We start from the raw sequence: 26,161 nt of genomic DNA, 5'->3' as shown, positions 1-26,161 counted from the left end.
GGGGGGGTTGTGCACGTATCAATTCATACAAGTTGAGCAAACCACATGTTAATATTGAGGCCATATAGATTGTTTAATAAAAAAAATACACAAAAAAAACCCATCATGGTCATCGTAATTCCAGAAACCCAACAGTATTCATGTCCCAGCGGGGGTTGTTTCTGAGTCTTGCCACCTGCATGACTTTAATTAAAATCTACATGACACCCAAAAAGCAAAGCCTGTGATTTCACGTTTTAATGAGGCCTGGTTTTCTTTCTTCTTGATTGCAGCGAGCATGACTACCACAGTGCTGCCTGGACGCTGTCCAAGTGTTCTGCGGCTTTTAGGGCTGTATTTTCTGATTGGATACAACTGTTTGGGTTGTGCTAGCAACAGCGCAAATGTCCTACCACATATGTAGCTGCACCCTTCGTCCGTTGGGCCTTTTTCAGAGCCAGCCACCGGAAAGCATTTGCCCTTTTTGAGGCGAGCAAGCCTCACACAAATCAAAATGATTATCAGTGCGCTCTCATTTGAGGCGGTCCTGCATGAGGTATGTTAATTGCATTTGATTAATGGCATTCGGGAAATTTGTTTAGGGAAGCTGTGTGCTTTTTTGATTTGTTGCATGATGCCCTGTACTCATCCCCTGAAGGAAGGGCTCAACCCACATCAGCGGTGCATCTAGGCAACTCTGCTTGGAAAACAGATGCTAATTATCTCCGAATCTTCCCTGTGCTCCAACACACTGGAAATATCGGCAATACTTCACTCATTTGTTAAGTTTATTAGTATGTGTGTGGGTCAAAGACGAAAAAGGGTTTAAGCAAAAAAACAATACGTGTAATGCTGCTTTAAATTGTTGTTGTTCTGTTTCTGTTTAATTTAATTGCAATTTTGTTTTTGTTTTTCTGAGCAAAAAATAAATATCATACACTTTCCCCTGATTTACAGAAGAGACCCACTAAAATGTCATTCAGTGTAACAATATTGTCAGGCATATTTACAACAAAAATCAATTTATGACATATTAAAAGACTAATTACTTTACGAATTAGTTAAAATTTGACACGATCCTAGGCTTTGCCCATTTGTCAGTAAGAATTTTGTACTTATTACATTTAATTGTGTTTTAAATATGCTCCCTTATTCTTTTATATATTTTAATATGTACACGTCAGAATAAGCATGTTGTTTGAATTTTTACACAAATATTGTGTTACCCTGAATGACAAGGTAACATTATTTCAACCAAATGTTGACATTTTATTCTCCAAAAACGTATTTGAAACCTTAAAAGTAGACACTTTACTTGCATTTAATGTGCTTTCTCTGGACATAAAATCACTTTTGTAAATTTTGTTTGATGCGGACATCTTAACGTCTTTGACCCGTGTATGAAATGAGTGAAAATGTCCCTATAAACCCTTAAAAACAAAGGTTTTTATTGTCCTTTTATAAAGAAACTTTAAGATCTATGGAACCTTTCCATTGTTTAAAATATTCTTTCTAGTGGAAAAAGATTCTTTAGATTTTTTAAATGTTGTTCATACCAAGAAAAAATTAAGTATTTTTTTTTATGGAACGAAAAATTTTCTTTTGTAGCATAATTTTGAAACCGCCCTTGATTTTTCAAGTGTAGAGTATCTGGGCTCCTAATTTTGACTTGACCCATTAAGCAACCACCCAGACCATCACGGCCGCATAGCAATGGAAATGGAAAATCTAGGTTACTTATTATTATTAATATTCTATTCTAGAGATGCTATTTTTTTGCACATTTTAATTTTGTTGGCTTTTGGAGATCTTGGAGAGCAGATCAGAATGGAGATGTTATCAGATTTTGAGGTACCTCACATATGAAAGCCAGGGTTTAAATCCACGCTCTCGCCACATACCAGCTTCCATCATTCAAACCAGAACTCATCCAAATGAGATGCTTTGAAGTCTGGAGCTTAGAAATACCAGCAGATACCCTTTGATGGAATAGTTACCCTCTTGTTTATTTTGACTGTGCATAAGTCCTAGGTCTCTGTTGTTTTTAGTTGAAAAAAGGGTCCATATGGTTGCCTTCCAGACATTTTGTTCCTTTTTGTAATTTTGCTAGGGGTTCAGAGAAGGGTAAGTGACACGATCGTCTTTTCACGTGACTGTGGCACACTTATGGAATAAGTTCGCAGACCGGTCATACCACACAAATGTAATTTTGGAAACACTAACCTGAATCATAATTGATTTATTTCTTCTGTTATAAAAATTATTCACCCGCAGCATTATGACTCGTAGACTTGCATGCATACAGATGCAATAACATCTGACTATGACAATTTGAGTGTCAAACTCAAAAAATGACCATAACCGCAATGTCTGCCAACATACTGTATTTTCTAAATTGTTTCTCTAAAATCGTAATAAATTGATCTCTATCAAATGATGTAAGACGTTTTCTGAATATTTCTGCTTGTACTAGCTACCCACAGTTTTCTGGATAAAACGTGTTGCATTTACGTCTGAACATTTGGATTGAAAGGATATTTTCTCTCGTGTCTCTCAGAGTGTTATACAGCAAATGGAGAGGACTACAGAGGTCGACAGAACCAGACAAGCCTGGAAGGAGGAAGACCGTGCCTTTTCTGGAATGAGACTTTCCAGCATCCATACAACACCATCAAGTACCCCAATGGAGAAGGAGGTCTTGGACCACACAACTTCTGCAGGTCAGGCAAATACTGTCGGGATGGAAGGATAGCAAAATAATAGTGTTCTGTAGAATTTTGCATGATGAATACAAATTTGCAGATGTTTAGCATTGCAAAAAATACGTGTTACTCAAAGAATACAATGGAGTTCCACAAAAATGACATTAGTACACTCCTAAAAATAAAGGTTCTTTATTTGCATCTCTGGTTCCACGAATATCCTTTTCATTCCACAGAAGGCTGTTTATAGTAAAAAAAAACGTTCTTTAGAATGTTCTTCACACTAAGATAAAAAAAGAATCTTTTAAGAATTGAGGGATCAGAAATAATGATGGGGGGGGGGGAAATTTTGCATGATGAATACAAATTTGCAGATGTTTAGCATTGCAAAGAATACATGTTACTCAAAGAATACAATGGAGTTCCACAAAAATGACATTAGTACACTCCTAAAAATAAAGGTTCTTTGTTTGCATCTCTGGTTCCACGAACATCCTTTTCATTCCACAGAAGGCTGTTTATAGTAAAAAAACAGTTCTTTAGAATGTTCTTCACACTAAGATAAAAAAAGAATCTTTTAAGAATTGAGGGACCAGAAATAATGATGGGGGGGGGGGACCTTGTTACTTTTGGAACATTTATTGGTACATGTCAGTAAAGCGATCTGCAGAATGATTCAGGGGACTGTTCCTTTAAATAAGAGAATGCATTTTAAGTGAAAATAACCAAGAGGGACATTGTTGCAAAATTGTAAGAGACATTGTGTGATTTTTGGCGATGTGTTGTAAGAATTTTATTGACACATTCTTCAGTGTCAGAGTGTCACGGTGTCTAAAACATTCACATCCTCAACAATGCAGATGTGTTATTCATCTGAAAGTCTCTTTTACCATGAACTGTATTTATATATCTACTGTATAAGCATCCTAAAAACAGATTTTGTCTTTAAACCACCATACTTAATTATTCTGAATTTGTTTCATGTTGTCGGGGAGAAGCTTTCTGTTTTTCAGAACGTCACACTGCAGTGTTTGACTGTGATCCATGAGCGTAGGTTTATTTTTTGTGCCTGTCATTATGTGGACTCAGCAGGGCTTGAAGAGTTTACATTTGCAAAGTCGCCCCCGAATCCCTCTGTCCCGGAAAAAAAAGCAGCAGAGCGACAGCGCGGATGACCGATAGCCTCTTTCTCTCCTCAGCTTCACATTTATTCTAGATGCACGAGCTAACCCACAATGCAAGAAATAAAACATGACTGTCATAGGCCTGTTTCTGTAATATACAAACTGGTAATCCGACCGAAGTCTAATCACAGATAGATTACAATATGCTGGAGCGTTTGGTTCATGCGCACGTGTAACACAATATTCCAGCTTTATACTGTTTATAAAGTTTGTCAATTTCATAAAAAGCATAAAAGTAGTAGTGTTTTCTAAATCTGTTGGAGTTTAGAGTTTCTCACAGTTTCCTCAGCTGTTATGTCACTCCTCAGACTGGCGATAGTTACTGGAGTGGGATCAGAAAGCTACAAGTAGGAGATGAGAGATGGCATTTAAGAACACTCTATCTATCTATCTATCTATTGTTCTATTGTTCTATCTAGTGTTCTATCGTTCTATCTATCTTTCTATGGTTCTATCTATCTATGGTTCTATCTATCGTTCTATCCATCGTTCTATCTATCTTTCTATGGTTCTATCTATCTATCGTTCTATCTATTGTTCTATCTATTTTTCTATCATTCTATCATTCTATTTATCCTTCTATCGTTCTATCTATCATTCTATCTATCGTTCTATCATTCTATTGTTCTATCGTTCTATCTATCACTCTATCTATCTATCTATCTATCTATCTATCTATCTATCTATCTATCTATCTATCTATCTATCTATCTATCGTTCTATCGTTCTATCGTTCTATCTATCGTTCTGTCGTTCTATCTATCTATCTATCTATCTATCTATCTATCTATCTATCTATCTATCGTTCTATTGTTCTATCTATCGTTCTGTCATTCAATCTATCTATCTCTATCTATCTATCTATTGTTCTATCGTTCTATCTATTGTTCTATCGTTCTATCTATCGTTCTATCCATCGTTCTATCTATCATTCTATCTATCTTTCTATCATTCTATTTATCGTTCTATCGTTCTATCTATCATTCTATCATTCTATTGTTCTATCGTTCTATTTATCCCTCTATCATTCTATAGTCCTATCTATCTATCTATCTATCTATCTATCTATCTATCTATCTATCTATCTATATATCTATCTATCTATATTTGCTGGTTTTAGCTGTTTTAAGTTAGTCTCCTATCCCGAGTCGATAGAAAGTGCCCAACACTATTTTAAAGCGCGCTAAACAGTTCAACATAACAGGTTTGGCCAGGCTGGAGAAATCTCACTCTTCCCTTTTTCACCCTCTCTATCTATTTTTTGTTCTCCATTAGAAGGGTGAGTAGGTGACATAATTTTCACGTGTATGCGAACAGTCCCTTTAAAACGGCCTGTCTGTTTCTGTTCAGCCATGAGGAGGGGTGCTGCGGTGACTCTGTATATGTGTGTGCGTTTAGGTCCAGCAGACTGTATGATATGGGAAGTGAAAGCCGGATTCAGAGCGGCAGACAGAGATTAAGTGAAGAGAAGGAGATCACCGTCAGGAACACCGGTGTTGATTTTAGGCACACGGTTGCATGGTGTTATGTCTGCTGGGTGTGTATATAGCAATGTCTTTCTGTATCATAACAGATTTTAGAACAGATCTATCTCTCTATCTGTACATATGGTATGAAGTTAACTCCTGATCAAAAGGATAGTAGTTAACAAGAGTTAACAAGAGCCAGGGAAAAGGAGACAGGTGTGTGTTTTTAAAAAATATGACAAGCATGTTTTATGGTGTCGGTTACGTGTAAGAGAGGAATGCTTCTGGAAAGCTGCAAGTGTGTGTTTCTTTAATGATGTCATAAGCTGTTTGCATCTCTTTGTTTTCTTGTCTACGCGCCATTTGATTTGAAAGGAGGAACTGCAGTCTTGGCATGTTGAGAGAGCCAGAGCGAGAGAGAAATGGAGGTGCCAAGTCCTAATATCCCTCACATTTCATCTTTATTGTGTGCTGTAAAATAGCAATGAAAACATTGAGAGATGGGCCTGAGAGGAAGCGACCTATTAATCATGAATAAAAGGAGCTATGAAGAGTCAGACGGAAAGGTCTACAACTCATCAGCTTCCTCTCAGACCTGTTCTCCACAGCCTTTTTCAGATAGAGCAATCATAAATCTCACTTCAATTTTAATAGTACACTAATAGCAATGCTTAATTGAGGTTTTAAGTAAATCCCATTAATAGAAGCAGAAGGTGTAGTATTTTTACTGTTTATTTTGCAAATGCTGTGTATTCAGTAGGGCTGGGTTTTGACACAGATTTCACGATTTGATTCGATTCTCATTCACAAGCTTGCGATTCAATTTGATTCCCAATTCGATTCGATTCAATTCAATATCGATTATTTTGGATTTATATCAGGTACACATGCCAAATTTAACTAATGCTGTAAAATATACTCGAGTCAGTTGGTACTACATTACTATAATATTGAAGATTAAAACTGACTGATTTTTTAGGCTATACAACTGGCTTAAATTACACTTAATGAAGTTTTTATAATAAAAGTTACAATTACATAATATTTCTACTTCAATTCATTTTTTTTAACATTTAAATGGTGGCTGTCATAAAAAATATAACTTAAACATTGAAGAAAAGTAAAAATTATAATAAATTTATATGGTGCATATATTTAGCAAAATACCCCTCTCTACAGTTTATTTTTCTAGCTGACTAATGAGTTTGTGGTCACCGAATATGTTTTTTTCTGAGGTGATGTTACGTGACATTGTTTAGAAGCCGTTATTGACATCTTTGTGCGGCTGAAACACTGATTGAGCGATTACGTGAGACAAGATACGGATTGTAAAGTTGTACTCTTTCTTTTAACTTACCTTCGGATGTTTAGTCATGTTTATTTTGTGCTGAAACTGGTATTAATGTGGAGGAGATGATTAGTTCAGGTGCACCTCGCGCTGTCTGATGATCGAGGCGCTACAGCGATCTGTCACTCCACATTAAACAGCGCCAAAACGGCATTTATTGTTTGAATACTGCAATACAACGGACAGAAATTGAAATCTGAGACTTTGTTTCATATTAAAAGTACCAAAGCACAATGCTTATTGCGATATATTGGATGGGAAGTGCCCTTCAACGTTCCGTCCATTAACTGAAAACAGGACTAAATGATTTTGGGATTTAAGAATCCATATCGTTTCGTAAATATGAGAATCGATTAAAATCAAGATATATATATAGTTCAGTCATGAAACTCTAGATGGCGCATTCTGACGGGGTGATAACGTAACGATGATATTCAGAGAGTTAAACGACTTAACGAGTTAAACGGCACAAGCTGATTGGTTCATGCTGCATATGCAGCCAATGAGCTTACTGCCTTGCATTTATACGGCTGGCTAGCATTCACTTGAGATTCCTGCAGCGTGCTTTCAGAGTTCTCTGAAACCCTCCACCTTCCCCAGCTCCACCTGTATAGATTTGCTACGGGGTTATTTTATATGCTATTTGTGCAGCAGCAGTATGTCTTAAATACTCATGGCACCGTATCGCCATACGCATTGGCAGTAGCAAGTTCCTGTACTTGCTTGCAGCAGCAGCAATAATCTACAACTACAGCAATAACCAGCAGCAGCGTAGCAGATCTGTTCCGCCAAGACCAAATACATTAACATTGTCATATTCATCACCATGCTAAAATGTTCCGAGAGTTGTCATGATTGAACTATATTTTTTACCCAGCCCTAGTATTCAGTGCTACAATAAATTGAATATAGTCAGAAAATACTGCATGCATCCATATGTTGTTTTGTTATACATAATGGCACACCAGAGTTTCCCGAATGCAGCAGAAAACACAGTGTGAGTCATGAAGTTTGATTCGCAATTGAATGACTCCTATGAATCGGTAAAAACGATTCTCAAAAATGTAAACAAACTAGCATTTAGAATCAGAACCACTCGGTTAGTGAACCATTCAGAATGGTAATTGATTTCACAGAGTAATTTTCTGGTAATGCGCATACTTTTTGGTATTCTTTGAAGTACCTACTTGAAATACCATGTAAATACCGTGTTACATAAATATGGCAGACGTAAGAAACATTTTATAAATCAAAGTATTCATTGGTGTCAATAGAGTCAGGATTCAGAGTAAATCAATGGTATTATTACCAACAAAGTATTATGCATCCATCACAGTACTTTTTGTAGGGATATTTTATGTTTTGGCCATTCCTTTTCTGAATTTGTTGAATAGTTCTGTGTACATTATGATATTGAGGTCCTGGTCAACATTATTGAAGTAAAATGGGTTGTGAAACCGTTCCATGTTGACTTTAAAAGTCCTGAGAGTTTTGGCCAGATTTGTGTGTGTTGCTGCGTTGCATGTTGCTTCCAAGAGAAACTTTAATGTTTAATTTTCCATCCTCAATCTGTCAAGACTTTAGCTTAAGCGAAAGTGCAAGCAACCGTCAAGCATTTCTGTTTACACTGTTGTTTACTTAGCTGTGAAATTGAATGGTTTGTTATCCACATTCAGATGTCAGCTCAACGAGGCGGGCTTGAATTGTTGTGGTTGAATCGAGAGTGGCTGTGTGTGATATAGATACAATAGTCTCTCAAAAGTGTTGGATGAGCATCTCAAATTATGATTGTACATCGAATAAGTTTGTCCTAACAAGCAGTCCCAACTCCTTCAGTCCACTTACAGCGATGTAAAATAACTATGTTAGCTACGTTCAAAAGTATATCGTTTATTTAACTGCTTTGTTAGTTTTATTAGATTTAGTAGTAGATCTCAGCACGTGTACTTGAGTCTCATTCCTGCTGCAGCATATGTTTGCCATGTTGACTGAGCAAGGCTCTGAGCATATTAGGCAAATTTCCCTTGCTCATATTTGCTTTGGATACTGGTTAGCTGCAGCGGGCTAATAGTGTGGCTGAGGTCGGCGTTCAGGAAAAAGCAATTTTCAGTCTTACCCTACTATAGATTTTACACGCTTTTGTTGTTAAAGAATCCCAGTTTTTTTATGAATAGCTCTGTGCCAGAATTTTAAAAGTTTATCATAAATTTTATTGATTATGGTGCATGGAAAGCAGTTATTAAAGAGAAGCGTTTGAACGCAGGCCAGACAAGAACAGCTGGTTTTCTCTCAGTTCAGATGGCCAGTAATGCTGAAACAAATTAGAGAGAGAGAAAAGTGAAAAGGAGTGAGAGAGTGTTGCAATAAACCATAACGACTCGACATATTGTTCTTACACATCAGATTTAGTGTCGCAATGATATTTGTGGTCACCGTGAAAAGCCCTCTATTTTTGTTTGTGAAAAACTGCACAGAAAAATTTCAACCTTAAGTACACATATTTATCTCTTGCTGCAATGCATACCAATGTCAGCTTTTATTTCTGTACTTTTTGATCCCGGATGATTTCATCTTTACTGTGAAGAGATTTGTGTTTCTCAGAAGTTACTCAGAAGATGTAGTGATGATCCTCAGTTGTTTCCGAGCATTGTCTCAGGCGTTTCTCCTTAAATTATTTTGGAAATTATAATTGTAGACAGTAACTGCAAAACTAAAGGGATAATCAGTGGTGGATGAAGTACGCAAATCAAGTACTTGAGTAAAAGTACAGATCCGTATAATAAAATATTACTCCAGTAAAAGTAAAAGTACTCAGTTTTCAATTTTACTCGAGTGAAAGTACAAAAGTACTTGATTTTTTATGTACTTAAGTAAAAAGTACTGATAGATTAATGTTTATTTTGCAGTTTTATATAGGCTACTTATATCATAAAATTTTATATTAGCATATATTTTTTTATAATCCTACTGCTCAAAATACCTGGGATTTTCAAAGGAAATAATGAATATAATAAGGAAAATATAATTAGATTTTCATAATGATTTTTTCTTCTTAAACCTTGTCTGTGGTGTAAAAACACCCCTGGCCAAATGCCCCCAGAGGGCATTACTTCCCACTTTGATAATTACTGTAGTTACCATTTTCTGAACATCACATCCTTTCTTTTCCCTCAGATGTAATCTAGCCTAAGTGGTTGAATAAAAATATTTGGATTTTATTTTTAAAAATTACCTCAATTTAGCACCAGCAAGCTCGTTAGCTAGACAGTTAGCATCAGCTAACATTATTGACTTATTTTCAGCATGGTTATGAATAAACATTTATATTTGTCTACTCGGCTAGTTGATCCAGATACATAGTAACTTAGGCTATGTGTGCTGACAAACAATATAAAAACAGACGTCACATAGGGCTAAATGCATAGCATTTTAGTAAAACTGCTAACGTTACAGCAGCGGGGAAGATGAACGTGCATTAGTTTTTTTAGAATTATATCTATTCCTCTTTTGCCTTTGTTGTAGCATCTTGTCCTTCAGTGGAGTCAAGAACATCTGTAAAAAGACATCAGATGATCAGTGACACAAATCTGATTATAGACTAATTTTATGCCATGTTTCATATTTGAATTGTTTTTCAGAATTCAGAAACGTTTCTTTTTTTCCAGGTTTTAGATGTTGAGACCCAGATTTCCATTACGATCTTAGACTTTCTCTGACTGGTTACACAGTATAAGCATATACAATTGTGTATTTACATGATGTGACATTTTAGACAGTATAAAGAGTAATCACAAAAAGAGATCTCATTGGTGATGGCTGATGTTTCCTAGGGGCAGTTCTAAAGTCTTGCCATCTCCTTAAAGAGGTTATAAATCTCCAAAGGCATGGGTAATTCCCCATCCCATTAACCAGTCCGGACAGATGATGTCCCCATCATTACGGTAACACATGAAAGGCCCTGAGATTTTTTTACTCATTCACTGCAAGGAATTGACCCTGCAGGCTTAACTGGACACACACACACACATGCACACATCCACACACTTGAGGAATCCTGGGGGCAAACAGGCCTACGTTTGGTGATCAAAGCCATCTATTATATCTGGTCTGGAACTGCACCCTTGCATTGCTCTCCTCTCACCCTTGAGGGATGAAAGGTGATTAATTAGAGGATAAATTAAAGGATTAGTTCATGGAAAATTAAAAAATTCTGTCATCATTTACTCACCTCTAGTCGTTCCAAACCTGTATGATTCTTGCACAGAATACAAAAAGGGAAAGTTTGAGCTGAAGTGATTGAGCTGAACTGATTGAATGGGGACTACATTTTTTCAAGCTTCAAAAAGCACTCAGAACCACCATGTAATTAAATGTAATCCATATGACTTATTGTGCACAGACAATAGTTTTGTGTGACGAACAAATTTATATTTTCATAGTCTTCCTGTCCAGTGAGCTGCTTATGGTTGCCAAGTCAGGTTTGAGTTACTGAGTTGAAATTGCAACAAGTTCATGAACAAATCATTGAGATTTGTGAGCTGATTCACTGAAAATATCTATTTCAGATGATTTGTTTCAATTTGTTCGCAGTTTTGAGAACGTGCCAAGAAGAGCTGTCAGCGCATAATTTACTTTTTGCCTGTTCCTCACACAAAGCTGATATATGAAGTGACGTGACATGTGGCCAAGTATGGTGACCCATACTCGGAATTAGTGCTCTGCATTTACCCATCCAAAGTGCACACACACACCGTGAACACGGATCAGTGAGCAGCCATTTATGTTGGGGGTTCGGTGCCTTGCTCAAGGGCACCTCAGTCGTGGTATTGAAGGTGGAAGAGAGCACTGTACATTCACTCCCCCCACATACACTCTTAAAAATAAAGGTGCTTCAAAAGGTTCTTCAAGCGATGCCATAGAAGAACCATTTTTGGTTCCACAAAGAACCATTCAGTCAAAGGTTCTTTAAAGAACCATCTCTTTCTTACCTTTTTATAATCTGAAGAACCTTCTTTCACCACAAAGAACCTTTTGTGAAACAGAAAGGTTCTTCAGATGTTAAAGGTTCTTTATGGAACCATTTAGACAAAAAGGTTCTTCTATGGCGTCGTGAAGCACCTTTATTTTTAAGAGTGTACAATCCCTAAACGAGACTCAAACCCACAACCTTTGGGTTATGAGTCCGACTCTCTAACCATTAGGCCACGACTTCCCCGTAATTACATAGATTTGTAATGTAGTATATTAGTGCTGTCTAAAGATTAATCGCGATAAATTGCATCCAAAATAAAAGTTTTATGTGTGTGTACTGTGTATATTTATTATGTATATATATATAAATACACACACATGCATGTATATATTTAAGAAAATTTTTATATTTCTATATAATATAAATTATATACATTTAAATATATACATGTAAATACATATTTTGAAAATATATACTGTATGTGTCTGTATTTATATATACATAATAAATATACACAGTGCACACACATATATTACATAAACAGAAACTTTTATTTTGGATGTGATTAATCGCGATTAATCGTTTGACAGTACTAATATATAAAATATATATATATATCCAAAGCTATTCTTCAAAACTTTTGAGTTCCTCAGAAGATAGAAAGTTATGAGGGTGAGTAAATGAGGAGAAAATGTTCATTTTTTGGGGTGAACTGTTCCATTAAGTGCTCGCTGTATGACCCCAGAGGCAGCCTGGATCAAATAAAGCCATATAGAAACCTGGCACGATGTATGATTATGTTTATATGTGTCTGCCAACAAGACAGATTCCTCTTATAATCTAATCTCCTCCATTGAACCTCAATTGCCCTGAAGACTTCAGCTCCAAACAGGTGTCTTTCCTGAACAGGAGAATACATTATTCAAAAAAAGCTATGCAAAGTAGCCATTATATTTGACTGAGTCATAATGAAAATCCCATCAGGCTGGAAGGGGTTGTCGATCTTGACAGTCGAAATACACACTCGGCTCCAAAGCCAGACTGGCCAGATCTCATTCTCCTCAACAGAAAAGACAAAAAAGGAGGGAAAATGGGAGATGTTTAGCTGACTCCAACCTGAGGTTAAGTTTCTCCGGACACAAAAAAGAAAGCACATGAAAAGACGCTTCACTCAATGCACTTGCTTGTTGTAAAGAGAGAAGAAGAGAAGCTGGAAAGTGTTTTTGATAGAGAAGAAAGGACCGTGGCACGCCCTTTTGATTCTTCCTCACAATGCTGAAATCAGATAGCTGTCGCCTCAGGGTCGAGCTCGAGATGTTGCATTGTGACTCCTAAAAGACTAGAAGAATAGCTTTTCTCGCAATTATCGTTGTTTCTGACGGCGTGGGCTCACGAAGCGGGATTCGCTCAGACTTTTTATGTTGAATGTTCGGTTCACGAAGTACTCAACCAATTACTGCCTCGTCTGGCTGTGCGCTTGTAATCAGTACCCTGTTTGAAGGCTTTTTGGGGTTTGGGCATCAGGGTTTAAAGTACACACCGGAGAGCTTAAAGGGGTTTTGAAGCAGACAAGGCCGGAGAACTCCGCAGGTCACTGTCTGGAAAGGAACAAAGGCTTTCCCTGGGCATTCGTGCAGACGCCGACCTGGAGGTGGACATGCTTTAATGGACAGGCCAGGGAGAGAAAGAGACTTAATAAAGCACATAGGTTCCCGCTGTAGGGGGTGTTTCTGTCTGACTGACAACCCTTTAAAAGGCTTTCCTCTTTAGTGACAGCTACGCTTGAGCTAAATGATCTGCAGTAACTGACCAAAAGCAGCGACTCTACAAACTTGACATTTTTTCAGTAGCGTGACAATCTTTCAACTATTTTTTTATAGAAGGCTTAACTGGACACACACACACACATGCACACATCCACACACTTGAGGAATCCTGGGGGCAAACAGGCCTACGTTTGGTGATCAAAGCCATCTATTATATCTGGTCTGGAACTGCACCCTTGCATTGCTCTCCTCTCACCCTTGAGGGATGAAAGGTGATTAATTAGAGGATAAATTAAAGGATTAGTTCATGGAAAATTAAAAAATTCTGTCATCATTTACTCACCTCTAGTCGTTCCAAACCTGTATGATTCTTGCACAGAATACAAAAAGGGAAAGTTTGAGCTGAAGTGATTGAGCTGAACTGATTGAATGGGGACTACATTTTTTCAAGCTTCAAAAAGCACTCAGAACCACCATGTAATTAAATGTAATCCATATGACTTATTGTGCACAGACAATAGTTTTGTGTGACGAACAAATTTATATTTTCATAGTCTTCCTGTCCAGTGAGCTGCTTATGGTTGCCAAGTCAGGTTTGAGTTACTGAGTTGAAATTGCAACAAGTTCATGAACAAATCATTGAGATTTGTGAGCTGATTCACTGAAAATATCTATTTCAGATGATTTGTTTCAATTTGTTCGCAGTTTTGAGAACGTGCCAAGAAGAGCTGTCAGCGCATAATTTACTTTTTGCCTGTTCCTCACACAAAGCTGATATATGAAGTGACGTGACATGTGGCCAAGTATGGTGACCCATACTCGGAATTAGTGCTCTGCATTTACCCATCCAAAGTGCACACACACACCGTGAACACGGATCAGTGAGCAGCCATTTATGTTGGGGGTTCGGTGCCTTGCTCAAGGGCACCTCAGTCGTGGTATTGAAGGTGGAAGAGAGCACTGTACATTCACTCCCCCCACATACACTCTTAAAAATAAAGGTGCTTCAAAAGGTTCTTCAAGCGATGCCATAGAAGAACCATTTTTGGTTCCACAAAGAACCATTCAGTCAAAGGTTCTTTAAAGAACCATCTCTTTCTTACCTTTTTATAATCTGAAGAACCTTCTTTCACCACAAAGAACCTTTTGTGAAACAGAAAGGTTCTTCAGATGTTAAAGGTTCTTTATGGAACCATTTAGACAAAAAGGTTCTTCTATGGCGTCGTGAAGCACCTTTATTTTTAAGAGTGTACAATCCCTAAACGAGACTCAAACCCACAACCTTTGGGTTATGAGTCCGACTCTCTAACCATTAGGCCACGACTTCCCCGTAATTACATAGATTTGTAATGTAGTATATTAGTGCTGTCTAAAGATTAATCGCGATAAATTGCATCCAAAATAAAAGTTTTATGTGTGTGTACTGTGTATATTTATTATGTATATATATATAAATACACACACATGCATGTATATATTTAAGAAAATTTTTATATTTCTATATAATATAAATTATATACATTTAAATATATACATGTAAATACATATTTTGAAAATATATACTGTATGTGTCTGTATTTATATATACATAATAAATATACACAGTGCACACACATATATTACATAAACAGAAACTTTTATTTTGGATGTGATTAATCGCGATTAATCGTTTGACAGTACTAATATATAAAATATATATATATATCCAAAGCTATTCTTCAAAACTTTTGAGTTCCTCAGAAGATAGAAAGTTATGAGGGTGAGTAAATGAGGAGAAAATGTTCATTTTTTGGGGTGAACTGTTCCATTAAGTGCTCGCTGTATGACCCCAGAGGCAGCCTGGATCAAATAAAGCCATATAGAAACCTGGCACGATGTATGATTATGTTTATATGTGTCTGCCAACAAGACAGATTCCTCTTATAATCTAATCTCCTCCATTGAACCTCAATTGCCCTGAAGACTTCAGCTCCAAACAGGTGTCTTTCCTGAACAGGAGAATACATTATTCAAAAAAAGCTATGCAAAGTAGCCATTATATTTGACTGAGTCATAATGAAAATCCCATCAGGCTGGAAGGGGTTGTCGATCTTGACAGTCGAAATACACACTCAGCTCCAAAGCCAGACTGGCCAGATCTCATTCTCCTCAACAGAAAAGACAAAAAAGGAGGGAAAATGGGAGATGTTTAGCTGACTCCAACCTGAGGTTAAGTTTCTCCGGACACAAAAAAGAAAGCACATGAAAAGACGCTTCACTCAATGCACTTGCTTGTTGTAAAGAGAGAAGAAGAGAAGCTGGAAAGTGTTTTTGATAGAGAAGAAAGGACCGTGGCACGCCCTTTTGATTCTTCCTCACAATGCTGAAATCAGATAGCTGTCGCCTCAGGGTCGAGCTCGAGATGTTGCATTGTGACTCCTAAAAGACTAGAAGAATAGCTTTTCTCGCAATTATCGTTGTTTCTGACGGCGTGGGCTCACGAAGCGGGATTCGCTCAGACTTTTTATGTTGAATGTTCGGTTCACGAAGTACTCAACCAATTACTGCCTCGTCTGGCTGTGCGCTTGTAATCAGTACCCTGTTTGAAGGCTTTTTGGGGTTTGGGCATCAGGGTTTAAAGTACACACCGGAGAGCTTAAAGGGGTTTTGAAGCAGACAAAGCCGGAGAACTCCGCAGGTCACTGTCTGGAAAGGAACAAAGGCTTTCCCTGGGCATTCGTGCAGACGCCGACCTGGAGGTGGACATGCTTTAATGGACAGGCCAGGGAGAGAAAGAGACTTAATAAAGCACATAGGTTCCCGCTGTAGGGGGTGTTTCTGTCTGACTGACAACCCTTTAAAAGGCTTTCCTCTTTAGTGACAGCTACGCTTGAGCTAAATGATCTGCAGTAACTGACCAAAAGCAGCGACTCTACAAACTTGACATTTTTTCAGTAGCGTGACAATCTTTCAACTATTTTTTTATAGAAGTGTAGCTACTTTTTCACAAGAAGCTAGAAGCTGCACTCCTGTTCAAAAGTTTGGTGAGAAAATAAAGCAATAAGCCCCAAGAAGCCGTGGTTTACAGTGAATTTATAACAGCTAAGTGGGTTTTAGCATTTCTAACAACGCCCCTTAGCTGTTATAAATTCACTGTAAACCACGGCTTCTTGCGGCTTGTTGCTTTAATTTACAACAGCTTCGAACTTGGCTCAACCAATCAGAATCAAGGACCAGAAACAATGTAGCACAGTTTCCACAAACATCTAAAGCATCACAACTGTTTGTAACATTGATAATAATCAGAAATGTTTCAAACAGTTTCTGTGGCATTGAAGACTGAAGTAATGGTGCTGAAGATTCAGCTTTGAATAAGTTACATTTTAAAATGCATTACCATAGAAGACAGTGATTTAAAATTGTAACAATATTTCACAGTATTATTGTTTTTATTGGATTTTAAATCAAATAGGTGCAGCCTTGGTGAGGATAAGAGACTTCTTTCAAAAACATTTAAATGTTAGTTTACATTGCCATTTTAATGTCACAGTATATTGCATTATATTATATAGTATATCAGATATAGTTTGAATCCTTTTGGCTCTTTCAGAGAGATCAGTTTAATGTTAATCACTTTAATCTGGATTATAAACAAGTCAGTGACTCATTTGAATCATTAGTGAGTTGCACGGCTTGTCACTCTATATAGAAAAGGTTGTTTACTTTACTGTTGAATGGAAAGTTTTAATAATTATTACGGTAATAATTTTTGTTTTCACACTGAATTACAAGATAGTTGTTTGTTTGCCAGTTAGATACAGCTAAGTTATACAATCTGATAATTATGTAATATAAAACATTATGCCCCTTAAGCATACTGTAAATATTTAAACATCCCATGAACAATAGTTCCTGTATGAATAATTATTTTTGAACACTTGAATGAATGATTTAGTGATTCATCCATAAAGACAAGTCATTTGTCGCCACCTACTGCTGTAATGATGTAACATACAGAAAGGGTCACTTAAAATCGCCACAATAAAGTTTGTTAGTACACTGTAAAAGAAAATCCATAAAATTTGCAGTAAAAAACGTCAGCTGTGGTTGCCGGAATTTTACCGTAAAAAATACGGTAGCAACATTTTAGGTTTTACGGTTTTTACTTAAATTTACAGTTAAATACCGTAATTTCATTAACTGATATAATGTTAATATACCAACCTATTGAAGTACTGAAATCTGTTTTGTAACTTTGTAATAAACTGATAACCACCAAATGCAGGAGGTGATGAGAAAGTCACATGATGAACCAAAGCCCATCACAAGCAGCTTTTAAATAATAACATATATAGAAGGTGCACAGCGTCATTCACACAAACACTAAACACCATCACGGTGACACACATGAAACTGAAATAATGCAATAAACATGCATTTAACAACATTAGGTGTAACACACAACCCTAATATACAAAACTGATAAGAACAAACTAAGAAATATAGTTATTTCAACAACAAAAAACATCAAATTTGAAATGTAACGTGGGGAATTCTGGGAATGTCAATTTACGGTTATTCACTGTAAATTCTGTGTCTTTTTCACTTCCAAAAACGGTATACTACTAAATAGGGGAATTTACCGTTAACCATTTAACAGGTTTTTACTATAGCATTTTTACAGTCTTTTAGCGTTAAATTCACGGCCTTTTTTTTACAGTGTAGCCTCTATTGTAACAAAACTACGGTTACACTTTATTTCGATAGTCCACTTTAGACATTCTACTAACTACAAGTAACTTTGTAACTACATGTCAACTACATGTCAACTAATTCTCATTAATTTGCAGCTACATGTCTACTCACTCTCAGAGGAGACTGGTAGGATAGGTTTAGGGTTAGTAGAATAAGTTAACAAAGAAAGTGTTAGAAGATATTAAGCAGACAGTCTACTAATACTCTACTAACTGCTAGTTGACATGTAGTTGCAAAGTTACTTACTGTTAATAGAATGTCTAAAGTGGACTATCGAAATAAAGTGTTACCCAAACTACTTTTTTTTTTAATTGGGAAAATAAATGTTGTTGAACTACTTTAGCTCAAATAGTGTGTGGTTTCAAAGTCGCAGTGATTTTAACAGTCTGTCTTTCTTCCACAGGAACCCAGATGGAGATGTTCGGCCATGGTGTTATATCGCAGATCTCGAGGACGGAATCTACTGGAAATACTGTGATATTCCCACCTGCCAAAGTAAGCATTAACATAGAAAATAACGTAGAAACTATAATGAACAATTGAGCACAAGTTAAATAAGGAACTAGGCCAAAACATTTGAAGTTCCCATCATCTGGATTATGAAAACTAATATGCAAAACCGCATTTTTGGTAAGGACTCTAATTGCTCCATCAAAAAATTACACTGTCCCAGCATGCACAGATACGTTTGTTTGTGGTGCTTGTCATCACTTGATGTTTTTGCCTTCTCCACCCAGAGATCGTATACAAGAGTCTGTGTGCATTGTGTTTACCGCAAAGCATTAGATTGAGAATTAATTTGTCTTAACCTGTATTCAACATTGTTTCATATAGTCAGTGCAGAGCTTTCTTTCTTTATTTCTTTCTTTCTTACTTTATATTAGTGAATAAGTCTTTCTGTGTGTGTCTCGTGGGCACGTATGTGTGTGCATGTGTATACGAGTGCAAACTCATTTTCCTGTCAGTCAGATTTGTATAATCCCACTAAGTGTGTTTTCTACTGTACTGGCAGAGAAACATAATGTGTGTGTGTGTGTGTGTGTGTGTGTGTGATCTGATAGGCCCTGCTCCTCAGTTTCATCTCGCTAATCACACCCCATAAACAAGAGCTGACACATAGTATCACACAATGGGTAGAATAGGAATATAAAACTGAACAGTTGTGTCAGACACCAGAAAACAGTCTCAGTAGTTAGAGCTCAATCTGAAGTTCTCCCAGCATATCATTCATGACAAGTAAATGCATAAATTAGGGCGGTCAAATTAACATGTACATTTAGCTCAGTTAATTAGGAAAATAAATGTATGCATTTAATGACCACTGGAGCAATTCATGCTTGATGTACCACTTAAATTGTTTCGGGGTCCATGGTTCCAGAGTTATATTCCATAATATGATGCAAACAAAAGTGTGCCTGTGAGGGATGGAAAGTATAGTCAGTTCAAAATTTTGTTTTATGGTCCTACAGTAATTCAGTTTTGTGGTCAGTACATTCATTTTCATAACACTTTTATTTTATTTTATTTTGAAAGACTTACACTGTCATTCATAGGTTTGAAGTAAGATTTTTTTTTAAATAAATAATTTTATTTTAGTTTATTTTGAAAGACTTGCACTGTCATTCAAAAGTTTAAAGTAAGATTTTTTTAAATAAATTAATGTATTTTTTCAGCAAGGATGCATTAAATTGATCAAAAGTGACAGTAAAGACTTACAATGCATTTCTAATGTGATTTTTAACTTTCTATTGGTCAAAGAATCCTGAAAAACTTGTATCAAAGTTTTAAGCAAAATATTAATGCAACTGTTTTTAATTGAGTATAATAAGAACATTGATATTAATAAGAAATGTTTCTTGAGAGCATCAAATCAGCATATTAGAATGATTTTTCTGACACTGAAGACTGGAGTAATGACGCTGAACGTTCAGATTTGCCATCACAGGAATACATTTCATGTTAAAATATATTAATATAGATAACAGTTATTTTAAACGGTAATCATTTTTCACAGTATTACAGTTTTTACTGCATTTTTTATAAAAATAAATAAATAAATGCCTTGGTGAGCATAAGAGACTTCTTTCAAAAACATTTTTAAAAAACTTACCAACCCCAAACCTTTGAAAGGTAGTGAATTTTCAAGATTTAATTGGTTGAATGTTCATTTTCACGGATGAACGCTATACTAAAAAGACTGCACTTCTATTCCTTCCATCCTGGGTGTTTTTCCAAATCTTTCATATTAAACTTTCCTAAAAATCATTGAGAACATGTTGAAACTGCATAGCATTTTCACATAACAGTTTTCTTCAGAAAAATCTAGTTAGGATTGTTAGTTGATGGCCATCCATCAGTTTGATGTTGTTGTTTTTTTCAGTCACATGTACTCCATCCTAGTTCCATGCTAGTTTGAGGCCTGCTTCTTGAAGTTTTATAGCCCATCTCAGGGTTGTGATGCGTGACTTTAGCTTAATTTTCCTCCTTCATCTCCAGTTGCACAAATAAGAGCCGTACTCACTGTCCAGCACAATTACACTCACTGACCCATTTCCCAAAAGTGCCATACACACATTAATCTGTCTGGATGCATCTTATCTCTGCGCCTGAGTGGAGCTAACAAAGCCCCCCCAACTAATGCCCCTCTAGGCTGAGACTGTCTTCAATGGCAGGCAAATTTAGGACAGCTTTTGTCACAGCCAGTTGTCTTCTGTGTTAGGCTCACTGATTTGAGTCTGGTTTACCGTAAATGCGTTTGTGTGTACCAGTTTGTAACCCATCTGATTTTTTTCATGTCCCAGATTCCTGTCAGCTCTCAGGGCATCGCCCATATTAAGTACAGCCCTCCATACGCTCCCGTTTCGGCTTGGATATCATTAGATGGGTCTTGGGTCTTGGGTGGTACCCTAAAGCCACAATGCCCACAGTGTTGGCAATGAAAGCAAGGTGATTTGTTGGACTTTTTAGCTCCAGGCAGTTGTTATGCTTTAAAATCAGAAAGCAGTCGGTGCTATTGTAGCATCACAATTCGACATGTGTACACAAACCTGAGGCTGTTTCACTATTTGTTACATGGGAAGAAAGAACAGAATTTACCCCGATCTCCATTAGGCATACTGTCAAGTGCAAAATGACACTTATCTTTGCAGTACATATGAGAGAGGTAGATTTTCTCCCTTGTTTGTTCTATTTAGGTGTTGTTTTATTCTCTGAATATAACAGTAACCTGTCTTAGATGTCTTATCGTGTTAACCGTCTGTAGACTGTAGTCTCTTTTACCAACACACACACACACACACACACACACACACACACACCCACCCACCACACAAACAAACACACACGCATATTTATGTATTCTTTCATAATATCAAGAAAAAGGATATAGAATAACTACATAGGACTTCTCGTCTATAATGGAGGGGCTTAATGGAACACTTCACTATTTTTGAATATTTTTCCTATTTAAAACTAGACTCTTCTGTAGTTACATCGTGTGCTAAGACTGACGCAATGATATTACTAAGTGCCTGAAAATAGTCCCCAGCTAGGTAACTTCCAATAAGCCTATTTTCAGGCGCTGCGTAATATCATTGCGCCTGCTGCACCCGTGGTACGGCAGCAAAGTTCCTTGATTATTACGCCGGAATGAGAGTATAGTTCCTCGCCATATCGGCCTAGAAAATCACAACTTTTCATTTTCCGTCGGTCTTAGTAAACGATGTAACTACAGAAGAGTCAAATAGGAAAAATTTAGAAACTCTTTGGTCATTTTTGAGCGAGATGCTAACGGTCTAATCAGATTCAATGATCTATGCTAAGCTACAGCTAAAAGTGCTACCGCCAGACCCGGAGATCGGCTGAATGGATTCGAAAACAGTAAAACTCAACTGTTTAACTCTAGGGGAGTTGGAAAATGAGCCTATTTTCAAAAATAGTGGAGTGTTCCTTTAACTTTTATGCCGATACACTGAAAAATATTTACTTTGATACAATTTTCACTCAGAAATTGCTAGTTAATTTCACAAAGAAATGGCTGTTAATGCACGACACTTTGATTTAGATAGAGTGAAATGGTATTTTCTGGTAACAGTGCAATAATCTTTGTTTCATTTACAACTTTGAAAATGTATTTTTTACAGTCTGGCACTGATTCAGGTCACTCAATGTGCAGATTAACATGATGGGACATGTTTACTTTCACTCTGTGCTCTTTTATAGTAAGCAAATATTCAGTATGTCAGTTTGGTGCCAAATAATTGGGATGGTTAACAGTCAAATGAGAGTCATAAGAGAACCGGCTGCATTCCTCACGGATAGTTGATTTTCTGAAAGTGAACAACAGCAGGACCTGTTAAAGTAAACCTGTCTTTAATCAATGTTCATGCTCAGCTATCGCTCACAGGTGTGTGTGATGATTGCTTATGCTTTGATTTGCTCTTTAATGTCCCACAATAACAAATGAGAAGACTGGTTTCAGTGCCACATCGACACTGTCAAACAGGCATGGAAAAAAAAGCAAGTCATAAGAGTCCTTCGGGAATCAGTGGGCTTCATTGGTTGGGCTGCATGTTGATTCATCCAAAAATACTGACTCTTAAGAGTCAGTCGCTCAGCATTTAGACTGCACTGGTTGCGCTGCATATTTTAATTCATCATTGCATGTGCAGTTCGAATGCAGATCTTTTAATCATAATTTTTCCTTCAAATGCACACACAGATATGGTCATATGAATTCCCTCTTCTCTATCATGACACCTTTTATCTCATGAATGACTGAGCAGACTGATGAAATACGTATAATGGTTCTTAATACCTCATTTTCATTAACAACAGCAAAGCGCAAATGTCTGTTTTTTCTTCCCCCACGCAGCAGATGTTAATGAACCCTCTTGTGTTTTGGGAGATCAAAGACAGGTGCTGTTATTGCACCTCATGACCCAAGGCAGGTCCAGCGAGGGATGAGAGATTCGGCTCTTTTCACTGTTCATTCTTGCTGTTTCACTCATCTGAAAATACTTTAATAATTATGCTGTTTCTATTGAGAACGCCTCCCTCAATCTTTAATTAAGCATGCAGTCGCTCCCCGAAGGCCGTGGCGGTGAAAAGCATTGATCTCGGCTTCAATTGTCATAACACGGCCTCAGGCACGACGAGCGCAGTGTGCCTGCCACCTTGCAAATGCACGGCATGGGAAAGTATGCCATGAAGTTGCGCTGCAGGGCTCATGTGTCCCCCGTTAAGGGGCCTTTGGTGTTGTTTGTGTTCCTTGCATGTCGTAGGTTTATACTCAAGATGTTTGCAACGACCCCGTTGACTTGTTCCTTTGATTCCCACTTTCTCTCTCTCCCAGTGTAAATCTCAGTCGCTAAATGTATGATAGACGCTCAGGTCGTGGGTAAAGTGCAGCATAACACAAACAAAAGCTCAGTCAGAAACGCCTGCCTCATAAACAAAGCTACACTGTCAAATTCCCCCGAGCAGAAAATGACAGCATATTAATAGTCTGTTTTTTATGGAATGATACACAACATCAACAAATGAATTTCACTCCGAAGCAGATCCAGCTGTCGTAATGTAAAAAAAGGGAACAAAAGTTAAACCAAAACACATGTACTCTGGGCTGGGTAAGTGTGTCTGTAACAGGAGGGAGCCTGCCAAAACAGGAACACAACTTTAGTATCTGAATTAATGACAGACAAGCAGATCCAAAAGCAGAAAAGAGGATGTGAGGACTCTTTTGAATGATTTACCAACAAATCAGCACACCCCAGACGCTTAATATAGTCCTTTTATAGGTGTTTTACACCAAACTGTGAAGTGCAGCACTAAAACTAGATAATTGCTGGTGTTTAAAAACCCTCCTCTACCCATAATGCACTGTGTTTCACTGAAGCGGTGTTCATAATGACAGCAACCGGAAATCATTTTCAATGTGAAATAATGATTTGAAGCAACATGAAGTGTCGTGTCAAAGCTGAAGAAAGTTTGACTTGATGCATATGAGAAGTAACGGGATGCGGCAGCTACCAATAAGAATGAAGACGTCATTTATTTAGTGAATTCTGAGAAAATAAATATTCATAAAATTCAAAATGTAAAAAAAAATAATAATAATGTAATTCACATGAAGTTGTTTCCTTCAATGTGGCAAAGTTGAAGAAAGGTGAACTTTATGCAAATGAGTAGCAAACAAATGAGTTTTGTGACTTTTGAGTGAGTAAATGTTCACTAAATTCAAAATGTGAATTAATATGCATTAAATAAATTGTATTCTTTAAAACGTTCTGTTAAAATGTATTATTCATGATGGCATTACTAAATAAAACAAATAGTAATGGCTGATATTATTTTATCTGTCATTAAGCATCCTGATCTCTAAATATCAGCATCAACATTGGCTATTAAAACAGTAGGAAGACGTTTGTGATCAGTTTCACGGTTCTATATTATGGAATGTCAATCCTGCCATAATTAGAAATAAATAAATAAATGTACAAAGAAAATTAAAAGAGCAATTAGTTATAATTGTATTTCCTTATTTATGTATTTTTCCACATTCATTTATTTCTAATTATGGCAGGTTTGGCGTTCCATACTATATGTCCCACGTAGGCATAATAAAAAACCGTGGGCATTCCAAGATTTTGATGTATTCATTGATACTGTCAGCCCACCAGTGTTAAAGCATCAAGCAATAGCAATGCCTACTACAATCAACAATACAGCAACTAAGTGACCTGCAGCAGTAAACCGGCTGTCAGTGTGAATGCCTCTTGAGAGAACGAGGTGTTGACACGAGCGTAGATGTGTTAATGAATTTGTGTTGCCACAGCCAGAGGAATACGTCTGTGGAATAAACCTGTTGTTGTGGTGGGAGGTAGTCTTATGTGTGGGCTTGTGCATGTGGACTACACAAAATTAGACTGTTAATAATGTTTTCTAATCTGTTTGGGCTTATTATTTCAGTAAGTCAACACGCTGTGCGCTGGCACAATCAGATGCCTGTGGAAAATGGGAAGTCACACACAAACTCTGTTCCAGGTTTTATCATCATTATTATTATTATATGACCCGTATTTAGCCTTTCTACCTTCACATTAATGAGTTCAGACTGCTCTATCCATAAACAGTACTGGAAAAAAAAGTACTCTCTTTCCAAACCCGTTTTAATTTTTTTTTCATTTGACTAGATTCACAACATTGGTCTGAGTAATCAGATTTGGAATATAATGTGTATATAAATCACCATTCAAAATTTTGGGATTTTTTAATGTTTTTGAAACATACTCCAAGGCTGCATTCATTTGATGAAAAATACATTAAAATCAGTCATATTTTTGTTATATTTAAAAAAAAAACTGTTTACTGTTTTAATATATACAGTATATTAAGATGTAATTTATTCCTTTGATGGCAAAGCTGAATTTTCACCTTCAGAAATTATTCTAATATGTTGATTTTTTAAATAACTTTTTTATTAATGCTGTGAAAATATATTTACATTATTACTTTTACTCACTATATTACTGTAAGATGTATTTATTATGCATTTCTTTTTAAATAACTTTCTATTTACTTCTTTTAATCAAATGTGACCTCGGAGCACAAAAGCAGTGTTAAGTCGCTGGGGTATATTTGTAGCAATAGCCAAAAATACATTGTATGGGTCAAAATTATAGATTTTTTTTATGCCAAAAATCATTAGGATATTAAGTAAAGATTATGTTCCATGAAGATATTTTGTAAATTTCCTACCATAAATATATCAAAACTTAATTTTTGATTAGTAATATGCATTGCTAATAACGTCTCGGTTACGTATGTAACCCTCGTTCCCTGAAGGAGGGAACGGAGACGTCACGTCGGAGGACCGACGAAATTGGGATCTCGCTTAGAGGGACCAATCTACTTCGAGTGTAAACTAAACGAGCCAATGCACATTGGCATGCGATTATTGCATCCAGCTGCTGCTGATCACAGCGTGAGTATAAGTAGGCAGCAGGTGCA

General features: G+C 36.8%; 1 protein-coding gene across 2 annotated transcripts in view; it reads left to right on the top strand.

The window, feature by feature from the left end:
- LOC107560966 (kremen protein 1-like) overlaps window positions 1-26,161 on the top strand; it is a 61,938-nt gene that overhangs the window by 21,309 nt on the left and 14,468 nt on the right. For both annotated transcript variants that reach the window (XM_016245275.1, XM_016245274.1), the window contains exons 2-3: window positions 2,537-2,699; window positions 18,555-18,646. In XM_016245275.1, the coding sequence (XP_016100761.1) occupies window positions 2,537-2,699; window positions 18,555-18,646 (255 nt within the window). The remainder of the gene's footprint in view (window positions 1-2,536; window positions 2,700-18,554; window positions 18,647-26,161) is intronic.

Source organism: Sinocyclocheilus grahami, unplaced genomic scaffold (assembly GCF_001515645.1).
Source record: "Sinocyclocheilus grahami isolate Dianchi unplaced genomic scaffold, SAMN03320097.WGS_v1.1 scaffold749.1, whole genome shotgun sequence".
Classification (NCBI taxonomy): Eukaryota; Metazoa; Chordata; class Actinopteri; order Cypriniformes; family Cyprinidae; genus Sinocyclocheilus; species Sinocyclocheilus grahami.
This window is presented reverse-complemented; position numbering and strand designations above follow the sequence as displayed.